Genomic DNA, 14,619 nt, shown 5'->3' with positions numbered 1-14,619 from the left:
CCTCACAGCAAGGGTTTCCATGAGGTCAGCTTCCCAGAGCAGCCTCTAAGCACTCAATAGCCACACTTACCTCTCCTGGAGTCTTGTGGCTTGTTTGTCCTTGCAAGGGGCTCTCTCGGGTGCCATGTCTCCGTCGGGCAGGGGGTGTTGGGACCTGGGCAGAGGCTGGCGGTGGGGCCTTCCCTAAGCTCTGGGCCACAGATTCTGGAGTCTGACTTGAGGAAGAGGAGGTAGTTGACTCCACTTTGGATTTAGGAGGGGCAAATCTCTTCCTGTTCAAAGGTTTAATAGGCGGGGGCACCGTGGAAGACGTGGGCTGGCCAGAGACCATAGGTACCTTCTCCCCTCTAGCCTTGACAGGTACCTTCCCTGAAGGACTTTCTCCAGCTACTCTGGTACTTGGAGGTGGAGATTTTTCCTCTTCCTGGGACCTGCCTGCCCGGGTGCTCTCCATGAACATGTCCTTCAGCGAGAAATACACCTGCTCTGAGCTGAGGCTTGGAACAGGGGCGGGTGCAGGGACTGGGACAGGAGCGGGGGCCGGGGCGGGGGCCGGGGCCAGGGCCGGGACATCCTGGACCTTGTCTTGAGTACCCAGAACAGAGGCTGTCTTCCTGGTGCTTTCTATCCCAGAAGGCCCAGGCCCCCGTGCTACCCTGTCTCTGGTCTGGTTCTGAGTTGGCTGCACATCCCTGGACTTCTTCTCCCTTCTACTGGAATTGAGTTTGTCTGAGCTAGGGATGCCATTTTCTGAAGAGCACTGGCTCCCTTCTGCCTTCCCTAACTCTGGTTTCTGCCCTCCTGGTTTAGATTCCTCATCCTTCCTTTTCTTCTTAGCCCCAGACTCCTTTGGAGGGGTGTTCTGAGGCCCCAGTTCCATGACCTCACAGATGTAGGTCAGCAGGCCGTGCTCTCCGTCCTCCCCGTTCTCTGGGGCAGGCTCCCCATTGGTGGGTGCCTCACCAGGAGCGAAACTGTTGATCATCCCCAAACCTGGGTGCTGAGTGGACTCAGCCTCTCCTTCCTGCCAAGCTGCTGAGGGCCCTTCCTCCGTTCCCCTGAGTGGCGCCGGGAGGACTGCCTCTTCCGCTCCACTCAGTCGGCGCTTTCTTTGGAAGCGGTCCGGGCTGATCTTGCGAAGTGTGTCAGCCTCCCCTGAAGCCTCTTTCCCGTGCTTCCAGCTCTGCTCAATCTCCCTCATCTTGGCCGCAGCCTTACGCTTCAACTTGGCGAACCAGCGTTGGTGAATCTTGTACTCCGTCATAGTGCCCACCTCTAGGACCCCTGAGCAAGACACGATGCCCTTGGTGTTCCGGGCAGAGGCCTGGTAGATGGCAGCATCTTCTTCCCGACACCTAGAGGTAGGAGCATGAGGCGCCATCTCTCCCGGGCCGTGGGAGGTGAGAGCCCTCCTCCCCACAGCCAGAGTCTCTGGCATTAACCACAGTCTCCCTCCCAATCCAAGTCCTGCCCTACCTTAGGCATCATGGATTTCCTCAGTTACAACGGAGGAAACTGAGGCCCACAAGAGGGTGGCAGCTGACCAAGGTCATGCTGTCCCAAGAGGGATTAGACTGGGGGCCCAGAAGAGCTCCCTTCAGAAGCAGGTGACCAACACAGCCCCAGGAGTAGTAATGACGGCACTGTTGCTTTTCCTGGCTGCTGACCTCATGGAAAAGGTTTCTGAGGGTCAGGGCCTCCTCTGGTTGCACTCACTTGTGGCTGTCAGCAGCACGTCTGCCCTGGCCTAGGGAGGTCCCAGACACTGGCAGAAAGCACAGTCCGCCAGGTAGATCACCTCAGTAGCAGAGCCCTGCCCTCTAACTCCAGAGAGCGCCTGGGCATCTGCACCCAGCTGACTCCGTGTCTGATGGCAGGATCCAGGGCAGGGCCCTCAGGAGGGCAGAGAGCCACGCAGGCCCCTCTCCCTCACCTGTACAGCTGCAGGGTGTGCCGGTTGCCTTGGTGAGTGATCTCGTATTTTGGCAAGCCACAGTAACGGTCCAGTTCTATGTCATCCTTGTACCAGGTCACCTCTGGCTCTGGGTATCCTGACAACAAAGCGAGAGATGGAACAACAGCAAGTGAGATCCAAAGCGATGGGAGGAGACACAGAGAGGCAAGGGCCGGACAGTACCAGTGCCCAGGCCTGGTCACAGCTCAGCTTCAGAAAGAAGGATCTGTCAAAGCAGAAAGCATTTCCCCTTCTGACTGGAAGGAAGAGAACTGGTGCGGGGGCGGGGTGGGGGTGGGGGGTGATTCTTAGCTTTCTAGTAGAAGAGAGTAAGGAATTATCAGCAATTACTAACTGGAAATAAGCGTTCTTCGACAGCGCCCCGTTCAGTACCCTCAAGTTTAGAAAAAATATAGAAAGGACTCTGCCTCATAGTCCTCCTCTGCAAACCCCACCACTACCATCACTTCTGTGACCCCTCCTTTCATTCCAAGTCCCTAAGCTGCATCCTTTGACAATGTAACTAAAACACTCATCCACCCATCCATCCATCCATCCATCCATCCATCCATCCATCCATCCATCCATTCATCCATCCATCCACCCGTCCGTCCATCCATCCATCCACCCACCCACCCATCCACCCACCCATCCACCCACCCATCCATCCATCCATCCACCCATCCATCCATCCACCCACCCATCCACCCACCCACCCATCCATCCACCCACCCACCCATCTACCTACCCACCCATCTGTCCATCCATCCATCCATCCACTCACCCATCCATCCATCCACTCACCCATCCACCCACCCACCCATCCATCCACCCACCCACCCATCCATCCATCCATCCACCCACCCACCCATCCATCCACTCACCCATCTATCCACTCACCCATCCATCCATCCACCCACCCATCCATCCATCCATCCACCCATCCACCCACCCACCCATCCACCCACCCATCCATCCACCCATCCATCCGTCCATCCATCCATCCACCCACCCACCCATCCATCCAACCATCCATCCATCCAGTCACCTTTTTTTGTTTGAGACAGGGTTTCTCTGTGTAGCCCTGGCTGTCCTGGAACTCGTCACTCTGTAGACGAGGCTGTCCTTGAACACACAGAGATCCATCTGACTCTGCCTCCAGAGTGCTGGGATTAAAAGCAGGCACCACCACCGCACAGCCATCCACTCGTTTTTGACCCACCTATCCATCCATTCACACTCACCCACCCAGTCACTGTGATGAGGCTAACTAAAGAATCTACCAGCCTCTTCCTTGGGGATTCCCTGACGACCCATGGAGCAGAGCTCCTAACTACATAGTCTCGTGCCTCTTGCTTCCCTGATTGACCCATTGATGAGACAACTAATCTAATCTAATCACTGTGTCTAGAAATGTACTTTTTATTTTTATATGTCTGTGGAGTATGCATGTACACATGTTCATGTGTGAGCATGTATGCACATATGTGTGCGAGAGTAGGTGTGCATGCATGTGAAGCCCAGAGGTGAACATTTGTCTTCCTCTAACCCTTTCCATATACTCACCAACACTCAAACTCATCAACACTCAAACTCACCAACACTCAAACTCACCAACACTCAAACTCACCAACACTCAAACTCATCAACACTCAAACTCATCAACACTCAAACTCACCAACACTCAAACTCACCAACACTCAAACTCATCAACACTCAAACTCATCAACACTCAAACTCACCAACACTCAAACTCACCAACACTCAAACTCACCAACACTCAAACTCATCAACACTCAAACTTACCAACACTCAAACTCATCAACACTCAAACTCATCAACACTCAAACTCACCAACACTCAAACTCACCAACACTCAAACTCATCAACACTCAAACTCATCAACACTCAAACTCACCAACACTCAAACTCACCAACACTCAAACTCATCAACACTCAAACTCATCAACACTCAAACTCACCAACACTCAAACTCATCAACACTCAAACTCACCAACACTCAAACTCATCAACACTCAAACTCATCAACACTCAAACTCACCAACACTCAAACTCCCCGCCCCATTTTATGTAGATTCTCTCACTGGATAGGGGTTTCCCCTAAGGTCCTCTATCTCTGCCTCCCTCCTGCCTCTCCCTCCAGGTTTTTACACTGGGGACCAGACTCTTCATGCTTGCAGGGAAAGCACTTTATCGGCTGAGCCATTCCTCTACACCTGGAAATATAGTTCTGAAGGGTAGGTAAGAGCCCTGTTCTGACACACGACCTAAGAGGTAGAGATAGGTAAAGAAGCTGATGGGAGTCAGCGGGTAGCCAACAGACTTTCAAATCCTGCTTCTAAGCCTGGTTCACAACTACAGTTTCAGGCTAGCCTTGGCTACAGAATGAGAGGCTACCCTGTCTCAGAGGAAAATATAAAGAAAGAAGATAAAGAGCAAAGAAGAGAGATATTTTATTTATTCACTCATATGTTTATTTATTCATTTATTGGTTTCTTTGAAACTGGGTTTCTCTGTGTAGCCCTGGCTGTCCTGGAACTCACTTTGTAGACCAGGCTGACTTCAAACTCACCTGTCTCTGCCACCATCCCTTGGCCTGTTATTATTATTTTTGAGACAGGGTCTTTCTATGTAGGCCTTACTGTCCTGGAACCATGTAGCCCAGGCTGTCCTCGAGCTCATAGAGACCTGCCTGCCTCTGCCTCTGAGTGCTGGGATAAAGATGTGACCACTGCACCTAAGCCTGTAGAAACCGTTTGTGGATACGTCTCCCTCAGTCTTCCAGCTCTGCTCCTGCTTCCTCTGCGGCACCAGAACTGTTCACTAAGGTCACCTGTGACTCGCACATCCTCGAACATCGCTAAATCGATGGTCCATTCTTAGGCCTGACTGCTCATTTCCTAGACTGGCTCTAGCTGATCAAGAAGCAGCAAGGACCCTGCTGTTGTGATCTCTGGCCCAGCCCTCTCCTCTCAACTCCTGACCTGCACATTGACTTCATATCTGCACTGGAAGGCCTAACAAGCAACAGACAACAGACTCCTTATCCTTATCCCAAGCTGATTGACACAGCTCAGTAAGTGGATAATCCCCCCAGTGTGGTTCAGGCCAAAGCACCGAGCCCTTTTACCTTTCTTCTCCTCACACCCACTCTGTCAGACAGACCTACAGGCTCTCCCTGAAGAACAGATCCAGAATCTGACCGTTTCCTGTCACGGCCTAGTCCCCATCACCTTCATCCCCCACTTGGGTCACAGGGAGACCTTCCCCACTGGCCTTGCTTCCTCTGCCTCGGCCTCTCGGCCTCTCGGGAGTGGAGCTTCCCTGTCAGTCTACCCTCCCCCACACTCAGCACCCAGGAGCCCCGCCTCACACAGGCACACGTCGTCTGCACCCTATCACTGGCCCAATCCTGTCTCCCTCTCCCCTTTGTGCCTCAGTCTTGCTGGGTCACCCTAACCCAGCACAGGAGGCCACATCCTGCGCAGCTCTGCTTCCTGTCTGACTCCTCACAGGGACCTTCTGACACCCTGTGCGAGCCTGTGGCTCTCTCCCCCCAGCCTTGCCATCCCTCTTCTTGTTTCTTCCCTCCTAGAACACAGTGCCATGCGACACATTGGGCTTGCTAATTTGTGTGCGCCCTATCTGTTAAGGAATGCACACCGTGGGACATCAGCTCCATGGCAGAGGGGACTTATCAGTGTTCCACACTGCTGCGTCCCCAGTTCCGAGAATAGAGCCCGGTAATGCAATCCACAATAAATAAATATTCACCGATGAACACATCGACAGTACGAAGAGTCTGGTCCAGAGAAGGAAGTGAGCCTCTTGGCTGGGGATTTGGTCTGGGATGGAGTAACACTGAAGACACGGGTGCATCACCTGCACCTCCCCTTCCCCCCACTAATCAGGACAGGACGCTGTAAGCTTAGCTCCTTGGCCATCCCTCCTACTAGACCCCAGACCCACGTGGGCAGGAGCCATCCTTTGCTCACTGCCTTATCTCTATCACCTGCACCAGTGTCTGCATAGTGGTTACTCCATAACATGGGCAAGGAAAGGAGTGAGGCGGGAGGAAGCAAACACAAGGTGGTTGGGGAGGGCAAGGCTGACACGGGAACCCCAGCCAAGGCACACAAGGAAGAGCAAAGGGCAAGCTAGGGAACTCAAACACCAGAGGGGAGCAGGGGAGGCAGGGCTACAGCTGGCTCAGCCAGGAACAAACTGGGCCAGGCTGGCTGTAAACCGAGCCCTGTGTTTCCACTGTGCGCTAAAGCCCTTGGTTACATCACTGTGCATGTGGCCAGGGCCAGCGCAGGTGCTCTCACCATCTTGTGGGATGATCTCACCCACCAGGGCCTTGGAGCCTTCTGCCTCATGACCTGCCCGGGACACCCTCAGCCTCCAGTCCAGAGAGGCCGGAGCGGGACAAAGGCATGGTGCAAGGAGGAGAAGAACACTGAGTGGCCTACACAGCTGCAGCCTCCCCCACAGGACCTCCTTGTGATTCTGCCAATAGTGGGGATCAAGCTGTCAATTCAGGGCTTCATAGCAAGAATGGCTTTGAAAACAAGCTTGTTTGGGGAACATGCTGCTTATTTCCTGGATAATGTGAACTATATTATATAAATACTCAAAAGCCAGAGAGAGATAGGTCCTTAACTCAGCGTCACACGTACTTCTACACATGTTACACACACACAAACACACATACACACAGGCATATACACACACACAGGCATACACACACACAGGTACAGACACACACATACACAGGCATACACACACACAGGCACACAGGCATACAGGAACACACACACGCACACACACACACACACACACACACACACACACACACACACACACACACACCTCTCTGGGAGAGTTCAAAATAGAACCTAGAACCTGGGCCAGTAGCTTTCCTCTGCCCCTTCACAGTCTACGGTCTGTTTCATAGCTAGCAGGCTCACCTAGGGAACCCAGATTGGACACCCACAGTGCCCCGGCCACTCCCAATTTGAAGAAACTCTGTCAGAGTTTTAAGAGAACTTTCAGATATGGGATTTTCCCTGGTTCCTCTGAGAACTGTGTGCTAGAAGCCAAGCTGAGAGACACAGTCTCTGTGCATGTCTCGCCAACCCTCAGAATGCTCCTAAGGATGTAGTTACAATGCCCAGTGCAGGACAATGGAAACCAGCCCTGAGGTTGGGAGCTCTTGCTGTTCTTGCAGAGGACTGGGGTTCGGTTCCCAGGCCCCACCTGGCTGTGCGCAACCACCTGCAGCTCCAGTTCCAGAGACTCTGGCGCCCTCTTGGGGCCTCCTAGGGCACTGGTACACACATGCTATACACACATGCTATACACACATGCTATACACGTACTCTGGCACACAGATACAGAAAAAATGCTAAAGCCTTTTTTAAGTAAGGAAAATGAAAAGGAGATCAAGGCTCACGAACTAAGACTTCTGCGAAAGTCACCTGGTGAGGGAAGAGAAGGCCTGAGCTCAAATCCCTCTCTGCTATAAAGTGGTCTATGTGAGTCCTTCTTCACACAAGAGGAAGCAAACCCCACAGGAGCTAAGGGAATGACTACCCAGGGTCACACGGCTGGCGCAGGACACGGAGACTTCCCTTCTCCAGCATTCTTTCCAAGGAGGATTCTGGGGTCAATGTATAATTTGCTCCTAAAATTTATCATATTAGACTTATTTCCCCAAAATAGGATTCTTCCTTCCTCCCTCCTTTCCTTCCTCCCTCCCTTCCTTCCTCCCTCCCTTCCTTCCTTCCTCCCTCCCTTCCTTCCTCCCTCCCTTCCTTCCTTCCTCCCTCCCTTCCTTCCTTCCTCCCTCCCTTCCTTCCTTCCTCCCTCCCTCCCTCCCTTCCTCCCTCCCTTCCTTCTCTCTTTCCTTCCTCCCTTTCTTCCTTCTTTCCTTCCTTCCTTTCTTCCATCCTTTCTCTTTTCTTTCTTTCTAGATATGTAGCTCTTACATATCTACCTCAGATGCTTTCTTCCTCTACCTCAACATGTGAGTAAGCACATATGTTCACACACACACAGAGAGAGAGAGAGAGAAAGAAAGAGAGAGAGAGAGAGAGAGAGAGAGAGAGAGAGAGAATGTACTTCAGAGCTGAGGAGAGTAAAGGAGAGAGGCCACCACACTGGGCAGAGATAAGCAGTCTCACCCAGTAGCATTCCAGCCAAAAGAGGCCTGCAGGAGCCAGGAGTCAGATTGCCCAGCCATAGGCCCACTGTCTCTATTCTCCCACTCTGAGTGAAAAGAAGGCTGCAGGTCTTGTGCTCCTGCTCTAGGTCTGCAGGGGTTTCCCTCCTGGAACAGCCAGTTCCCTGCTTCTCTGCCACAGCTGAATCTTCCTCTCCAGGACAAGGTTCCAACCAGCGGGAAAGCATCATCCTCAACCTGGCAAATTCCCAGAGTCGGGGCTGACACATACTACCTTTGTTGGGGGAAGACTGCTTCTCCCAGAGAGAAAGAGAGACTTATGTGGCCACCCTGCCTCCACTAAGGGTCAACAACAGCCTCACAGAGAGGTCAGCCTCAGCCACTGACCAGCCAGGAACACCTCCAGACTGAGACCGAGTGTCTAACACTGTCTCCCCAGTTCTTGGCACCCTCCCCTTCCCTTTCCTCCTTACACGTGGTGATACTATGGTGACCTGTGTCTAATCGGCTACAGAAAACTGAAGGAACTGAGATTTGGGGTCTGTGTGGGATAGGGAGGGGACAGCAGGGACTGAAGACGTGGATATTGTGGTTGTCCAGAGCCCTGACACCCGCACAGGAACGATTGGTAGGTGCTCCTCATGGGAGACCATGGCTGGACATTGTGAGCAGGGATTAAAAACAAACAAACAAAGACAAAAAAGCCCATTGCTCCTGAGGCCCGTGAGATGGATTTGCTAATAAAAGTGCTTCCTACCCAGCCTACCAACCAGAGTATCATCCCTGGGACTCACATAACAGAAGGACAGAACCAACTCCCAAGTCGTTCTTGACTATGACACACACGCACGTGCACACACACACTAAAATACAATGTGATTTAAAAATAATTATTCCTCTGGGCTCAGGGGTTTTAAAACACTCACTGTATGAGCCTAGCACCCTGAGCTCAAACCCTAGAATCCAGGATAAAAGGAGAGAAGTGACTCCTGAAAGTTGTCCTCTGACCTCCACACATGTGCTTCCGTATGTATGCCCCCATGCTCACACACACATTACACACATACACACACACATATACTGTATATATCATACACATATCACACACATATATGTACTGGCTGGTTATGTGTGTCAACTTAATACAAGCTGGAGTCATCACAGAGAAAGGAGCCCCAGTTGAGGAAATGCCTCCATGAGACCCAGCTGTAAGGCATTTTCTCAACTACTGATCAAGGTGGAAGGACCCAGGCCATTGTGGGTGGTGCCATCTGGGCTGGTGGTCTTGGGATTTATAAGAAAGCAAGCTGAGCAAGCTATGGTGGGCAAGCCAGTAAGAAACATCCCTCCATGGCCTCTGCATCAGCTCCTGCCTCCTGACCTGCTTGAGTTCCGGTCCTGACTTCCTTTGGTGATGAACAGCAATGTGGAAGTGTGAGCTGAATAAACCCTTTCCTCCCCAACCTGCTTCTTGGTCATGATGCTTGTGCAGGACTAGAAACCCTGACTAAGACAACACACACACACACACACACACACACACACACACACACACACACACACACACACACATGCACGCACACGCACGCACACCCCACACATATCATATACACACATGTAAACACATACCATACAGATACCATACCACACATGTGCGCACATACACACATCATAGGCATGCATGCACCCACACACATACCACACCACACACATGCACACAGATATCATACACACACATCATACACACAGAATAATACTAATAATAATTCTTCAATTGCTTCTTTGGGTTGAGCTTGAGGCAGAAAAGGTTTACTCCCATGAGGAGATTGGGAGCATTCAATAAAACGTCCCAAGATTCTGTACACCAAGCTGGTGTCTGGCGAGTCCACATTGATTCTGAGAAGCCATGACACCCAATGCCTGCTCTTCCTGAGGCTCCTCATGCAGCAAACGCTGCCGCTGCCCCACCCAAGCTGCTGCTGAGATGAGCCAAGTGGAAAAGATACTAATTTTGTCATCAACATGGTCAGGGGTCATGGAGGTTATGTGGCAAGTGAGTACTGTGGCAGCTCCAGAGAGGCACCAGCCAAGTCCACGTGCACCCTACCCTTACAGATCTCACGGTCCCGGAGAAAGAAATATGGCAAAGTAACTGAGCCACGGAGGAGAGAGCAGGGATTCTCCTGGAAGTGCCGAGGCTGGCCCAGGAGCAGGCTGGGAGAAGAAGGCATCTGCTAGGCAAAGCAGCAGTGGCCTCGAGGTAGCAGAACGAACATGCAAAACAAGAGAGAGGGAGATACATGACAACACACACACACACACACACACACACACACGGGAGCGGGGGGCAGAGGGGGAGAGAGAGGGGGAGACAGGGAGAACAAGCAGCAAGAGAAATGGAACTTTGTAAAGTCCCAGAACTTTGCAAACAGGAAGTATACCGGCACATAGAAAGGGAAGCTCACTCAGAACCAAGCCTGAGTTAGAAGTGGCAGAAACTGAGAAGTAGCCAGAAAACCCCCATAGGGCACAGGATTGGTGACCAGGGGTGGAGGGGGAAGAGGGGCGGTTGAAATGTCTTTAAAACCTCAATGCTGGGCCTGGTGGTTGTGTGCATACCTATAATCCCAGCACTCAGAAGCTGGAGCAAGATCTCCAGTTGGAGTCCAGTCTAGGCTAGCTCAAGACCCTGTCCTAAAACAAAAGCAAAACCTCAGAGTGTGTGTGGAGGGGTGCACCTTTAATCTCGACACTCGGGAGGAATTAATAATTGTTAATTACTGTTAATAACAATAATTAATAACCCGGGAGGCAGAGACAGGCAGATCCTTGTGAACGCAAGACCCATCTTGTCTAACAGAGTTCAGGTCAGCAGGAGATTCACAGTGAGACCCTGTCTCAAAGAGCAGCAGCAGCAACAAACCAGATAGCTCATCCCTCCAATCCCAGATCGGTAGAAGGGATAAACTGCTGTACTTTGATAAATGTCCTTTATTATAATTTGAAATCTTCACCTACGTACATGTATAATTGAATAAAATAAAATTTTATTGTCTTGGAGCCAGGGTTTCGTGCATCCCAAGATGGGTTCACAACTGGCTGTATAACACAGGATGACCGTGAATTTATGATCCTCCTGCCTCCACCCACAGAGTGTGGGGATCACAGAAATGCCCTCCACAGGTTTACGCACCGCTAGAGGACAAGCCACAGTCTCATACGTGCTATGCAAGAGCTTGACCAACTGAACTACATCCCAGGTCCTGATTCTTTTCAAAGATAACTAAGAACATTCTACATAAAGCGGCTCATGAGAAATCATGGAGTGAAGTTCTTTTCTAAGAAACCATTGGTGCTGCAGAGCAGAAGACGCAGCCAGAGGCAGCGCCACAGAGGCTCAGCCAGGGGTGGTGCTTAAGGAAGAGCAACTAGCTCCTCACCCCTTGGGTGGCTCCTCACCCCTTGGGTGGCTCGCCTAGCCAATTCCAGCTTCCTCCTCTGCAAAGCTGACCTAACAATAGAACGTCACAGGGGTTTGGAAGAATTCAGTTGCAACACACTGTGTCACACAAAGATAAAGGACACAGGGAAGTCAGTGTCTCTCTAGCAGATTTACTGCTGGTGTCCTGGCAACTGGGACAGCTACCCACAGAAAAAACAATCCCAAAGAAGCTGTTTACCTGGCTGGGCTAACCAAGTCCCTTCAGGATCAGGTAGTGTGACACCTGGAAACCACACAAGCCTTTGACTCACTGACAAACAAACAAACAAACAAAAATCACAAACAAAACGATGTGTTCTTGGAAGCATGGGCCCTTTGAAATGGTGACTGTGCAGCTGAAGGTGAGGCCTTGAGGCACATCAAGGCACATCAGGATGGGGCAGAGGGCAGCTCTGCTGGGAAGTGTGCAAAAGGGACAGTTCTGGAGCCAGTGTCCCAGCCCTCATAACTTAGTCTCCTTAAGTCCACAGGGCCTCCGACTTAAAGGCCATGAGGGAGCTCAGTGGAAAGCAAACACATAGTCTCGCTTCCAAACAGGAGCAAGGTACCAGCAGGCTGCTGCGTGCTATTCCAATGGCTGTGCAGGCATTAACTCACCCGGCTTCATAATGCAGTGAAGGGGTAGCAACCTGTTTATCACCATATACCAGGAAAGGGGTGGGATGAGGAGTCCAAGACAGGTAGCCTCCAGGGTCTACAGTCGGAGTAACTACACACTACCTCCTCTCAGGCTGCTTACTCCCAAGTCACAAATGGTTCAACTATTCAGTGGGGTGTTTAAAAGATGGCTTCTTGGGCTGGAGAGATGGCTCAGCGGTTAAGAGCACCGACTGCTCTTCCAGAGGTCCTGAGTTCACTTCCCAGCAACCACATGGTGGCTCACAACCATCTGTAATGAGATCTGATGCCCTCTTCTGGTGTGTCTGAAGACAGCTACAGTGTACTTATATATAATAAATGAATAAATCTTAAAAAAAAAACAAAAAAAATAAAAGATGGCTTCTAAGATCAGTCATCAATACTCTGAGTATACTTGAAGGGGAAGAATCCACAGTTTGGGGGATTCATTGTCTTTATTTTCTATTTTTTTGAGGGTCTCATGTAGCCTAGGCCTACCTCAAACTCATTATGTAGCTTAGAATGACCTTAAATTTCTGATCTTCTTGTTCTCCCAAGTGCTGGGATTACAGACCTGTGCCAGGTTCGTGTGATGCTGAGAGTAAAAGCCAGGGCTTCACGTATGCTAGGTAGCACTGTACCAACTGACCAACTGAGCCACGATCTCAGCCGTAGACACAGGTTTTAAAGAAGAAAGGCAAAGCACACGAGCATGTGCGCGCACACACACACACACACACACACACACTTACACACTCATGTACTCATGCACTCACGCATGCACACACACTCACACACTCATGCATGCACGTGCGTGCAAACACACACTCACACACATACATGCGCACACACACACCACACACACTCACGCATGCACACACACACACTCACACATTCATGCATGCACACACACTCACACACTCATGCATGCATGTGTGTGCATACACACAATGCACTCACAAACTCATGCACGCACACACACTCACACTCATGGATGCATGTGCGTGCACACATACACACATACACATGCACTCACGAACTCATGCATGCACGCACACATGCACACACACACACACACACACACACACACACACACAGGGTTCCAGAAGAAGAAAAAGGGACACCAACCTACACAGAGATTTAAAATGAGGGGGAAAAAAAGCTGAAGTCAACTGGTGTAGTACACGTAACCCACCTGTCCTCTACGCCTATGCTTAGCCTCCTAAGACCCTGCTCTGTGCAGGAGCCCTGATTGAGACCATATCAATCTCATCGTTCATTACCTGTGACAATGCAGGTGAACCTGACATCACTGTCTTCGGACACAGCTCGGGACTTGAGTGTGGTCTCAAACAGCGGCTGGGTCTCCTCTGTAAGCTGAGCAATGATGGAGCAGAAGGTGCTCCTAGGAGAAGCAAAGACCATTTAGAGCCCTCCCTACAAAATACACTCTGGCCTTGCCATGCCAAGTGTGAGTCTTACCACGTTTGCCAGCCACCTGTGGCCAGCGTTCGTGGGCATACCTGAGCAAATCTTTATTCAAGAACGCCTGGGCTTCCTGGCCAGGTTGGGGTGGACACTAAGGGGCTGAGCGGAATCTCAGCCCAGGGCTATTACAATAGGTAGCTGACAACGGGCCAGGCTCCTGGGCACACCAGAGTACAGCCCTATCCATGCCATCAAACCCTTACTGGGGGATGGCAGGGAGCTGGCTTCATAGTCCATTTTCACCTCCAGGGAAGCTAGCATGTAGGAGAGACATACACTAGACATACATACGTGTAGACAGGTCAGGACTCGGAGATGGAGCATGGCGCAGCCACACCCATGGGGGAAAGGCCAGCTAACCCTCAAGGATTCGGAGGTCCTGAAGGCATGGAACCCTATCCTAGAGCTCAGGTTCAGAAGAAAAGTGCCAACACAGGCTGTGGTAGATGAAGAATGAGCTGCCAGTGCCAGGGCCTTGGCCTTGAAGGAGACTCTACGGACCATCAAATGAATTTTGAGGCCACACGGAGTTATAAGCTAGTACTAGCCAGCCGGTGTGGGTCCTCTGCTCCACCTACAGACACCACGTGCTGAACTGAAAACAAACCCGGGAATCGCAGCGCTGCAGAGCCACAGACTGACTCCTGAGCAAGCCAGAGCTCCCTGTGGTCAAGTCCTTCCTGTAGAATTCAGCTGTATCTATGGGCTTGCGGTGTCTACCCCAGACTCACCAACAGTCCTCAGGGCTTACAGTCCACTCCTTTCTGAGCACAGGAAACAGACCTCGGCACCAAACCCTCCCACGGGCCAGCAAAGACAGTGCATTCCCAGGCGTGAAGCTCAACCACATAG

The 14,619-nt window shown here is 51.3% G+C and overlaps 1 protein-coding gene and 1 long non-coding RNA gene across 7 annotated transcripts in view; one reads left to right on the top strand and one right to left on the bottom strand.

Moving 5' to 3' along the window:
• The window catches only part of Alpk3 (alpha-kinase 3), a 47,919-nt gene that overhangs the window by 24,187 nt on the left and 9,113 nt on the right, over window positions 1–14,619 (bottom strand). For all 4 annotated transcript variants that reach the window (XR_015632810.1, XR_015632811.1, NM_001191895.2 and 1 more), the window contains 3 exon segments: window positions 13,563–13,684; window positions 1,934–2,051; window positions 71–1,355 (listed from right to left, as the gene is read on the bottom strand). Coding sequence is in view for 2 of the 4 variants with exons in the window: in NM_001191895.2 (NP_001178824.1) it covers window positions 71–1,355; window positions 1,934–2,051; window positions 13,563–13,684 (1,525 nt within the window). In the remaining 2 variants the exon portion in view is untranslated.
• Window positions 1,143–5,773, top strand: LOC147996868 (uncharacterized). Of its 3 annotated transcripts, none has more exons than XR_015651818.1 (5): window positions 1,143–1,361; window positions 2,030–2,229; window positions 4,119–4,212; window positions 4,753–5,051; window positions 5,571–5,773. It is a non-coding gene; the product is annotated as an uncharacterized LOC147996868 (long non-coding RNA). The 3 variants fall into 3 exon arrangements; XR_015651819.1 differs by having other exon boundaries at window positions 4,880–5,051; window positions 5,571–5,761; XR_015651820.1 differs by having other exon boundaries at window positions 1,319–1,400; window positions 4,880–5,051; window positions 5,571–5,761.

This window comes from Rattus norvegicus, chromosome 1 (assembly GCF_021556685.1).
Source record: "Rattus norvegicus strain SHRSP/BbbUtx chromosome 1, alternate assembly SHRSP_T2T, whole genome shotgun sequence".
NCBI lineage: Eukaryota > Metazoa > Chordata > Mammalia > Rodentia > Muridae > Rattus > Rattus norvegicus.
This window is presented reverse-complemented; position numbering and strand designations above follow the sequence as displayed.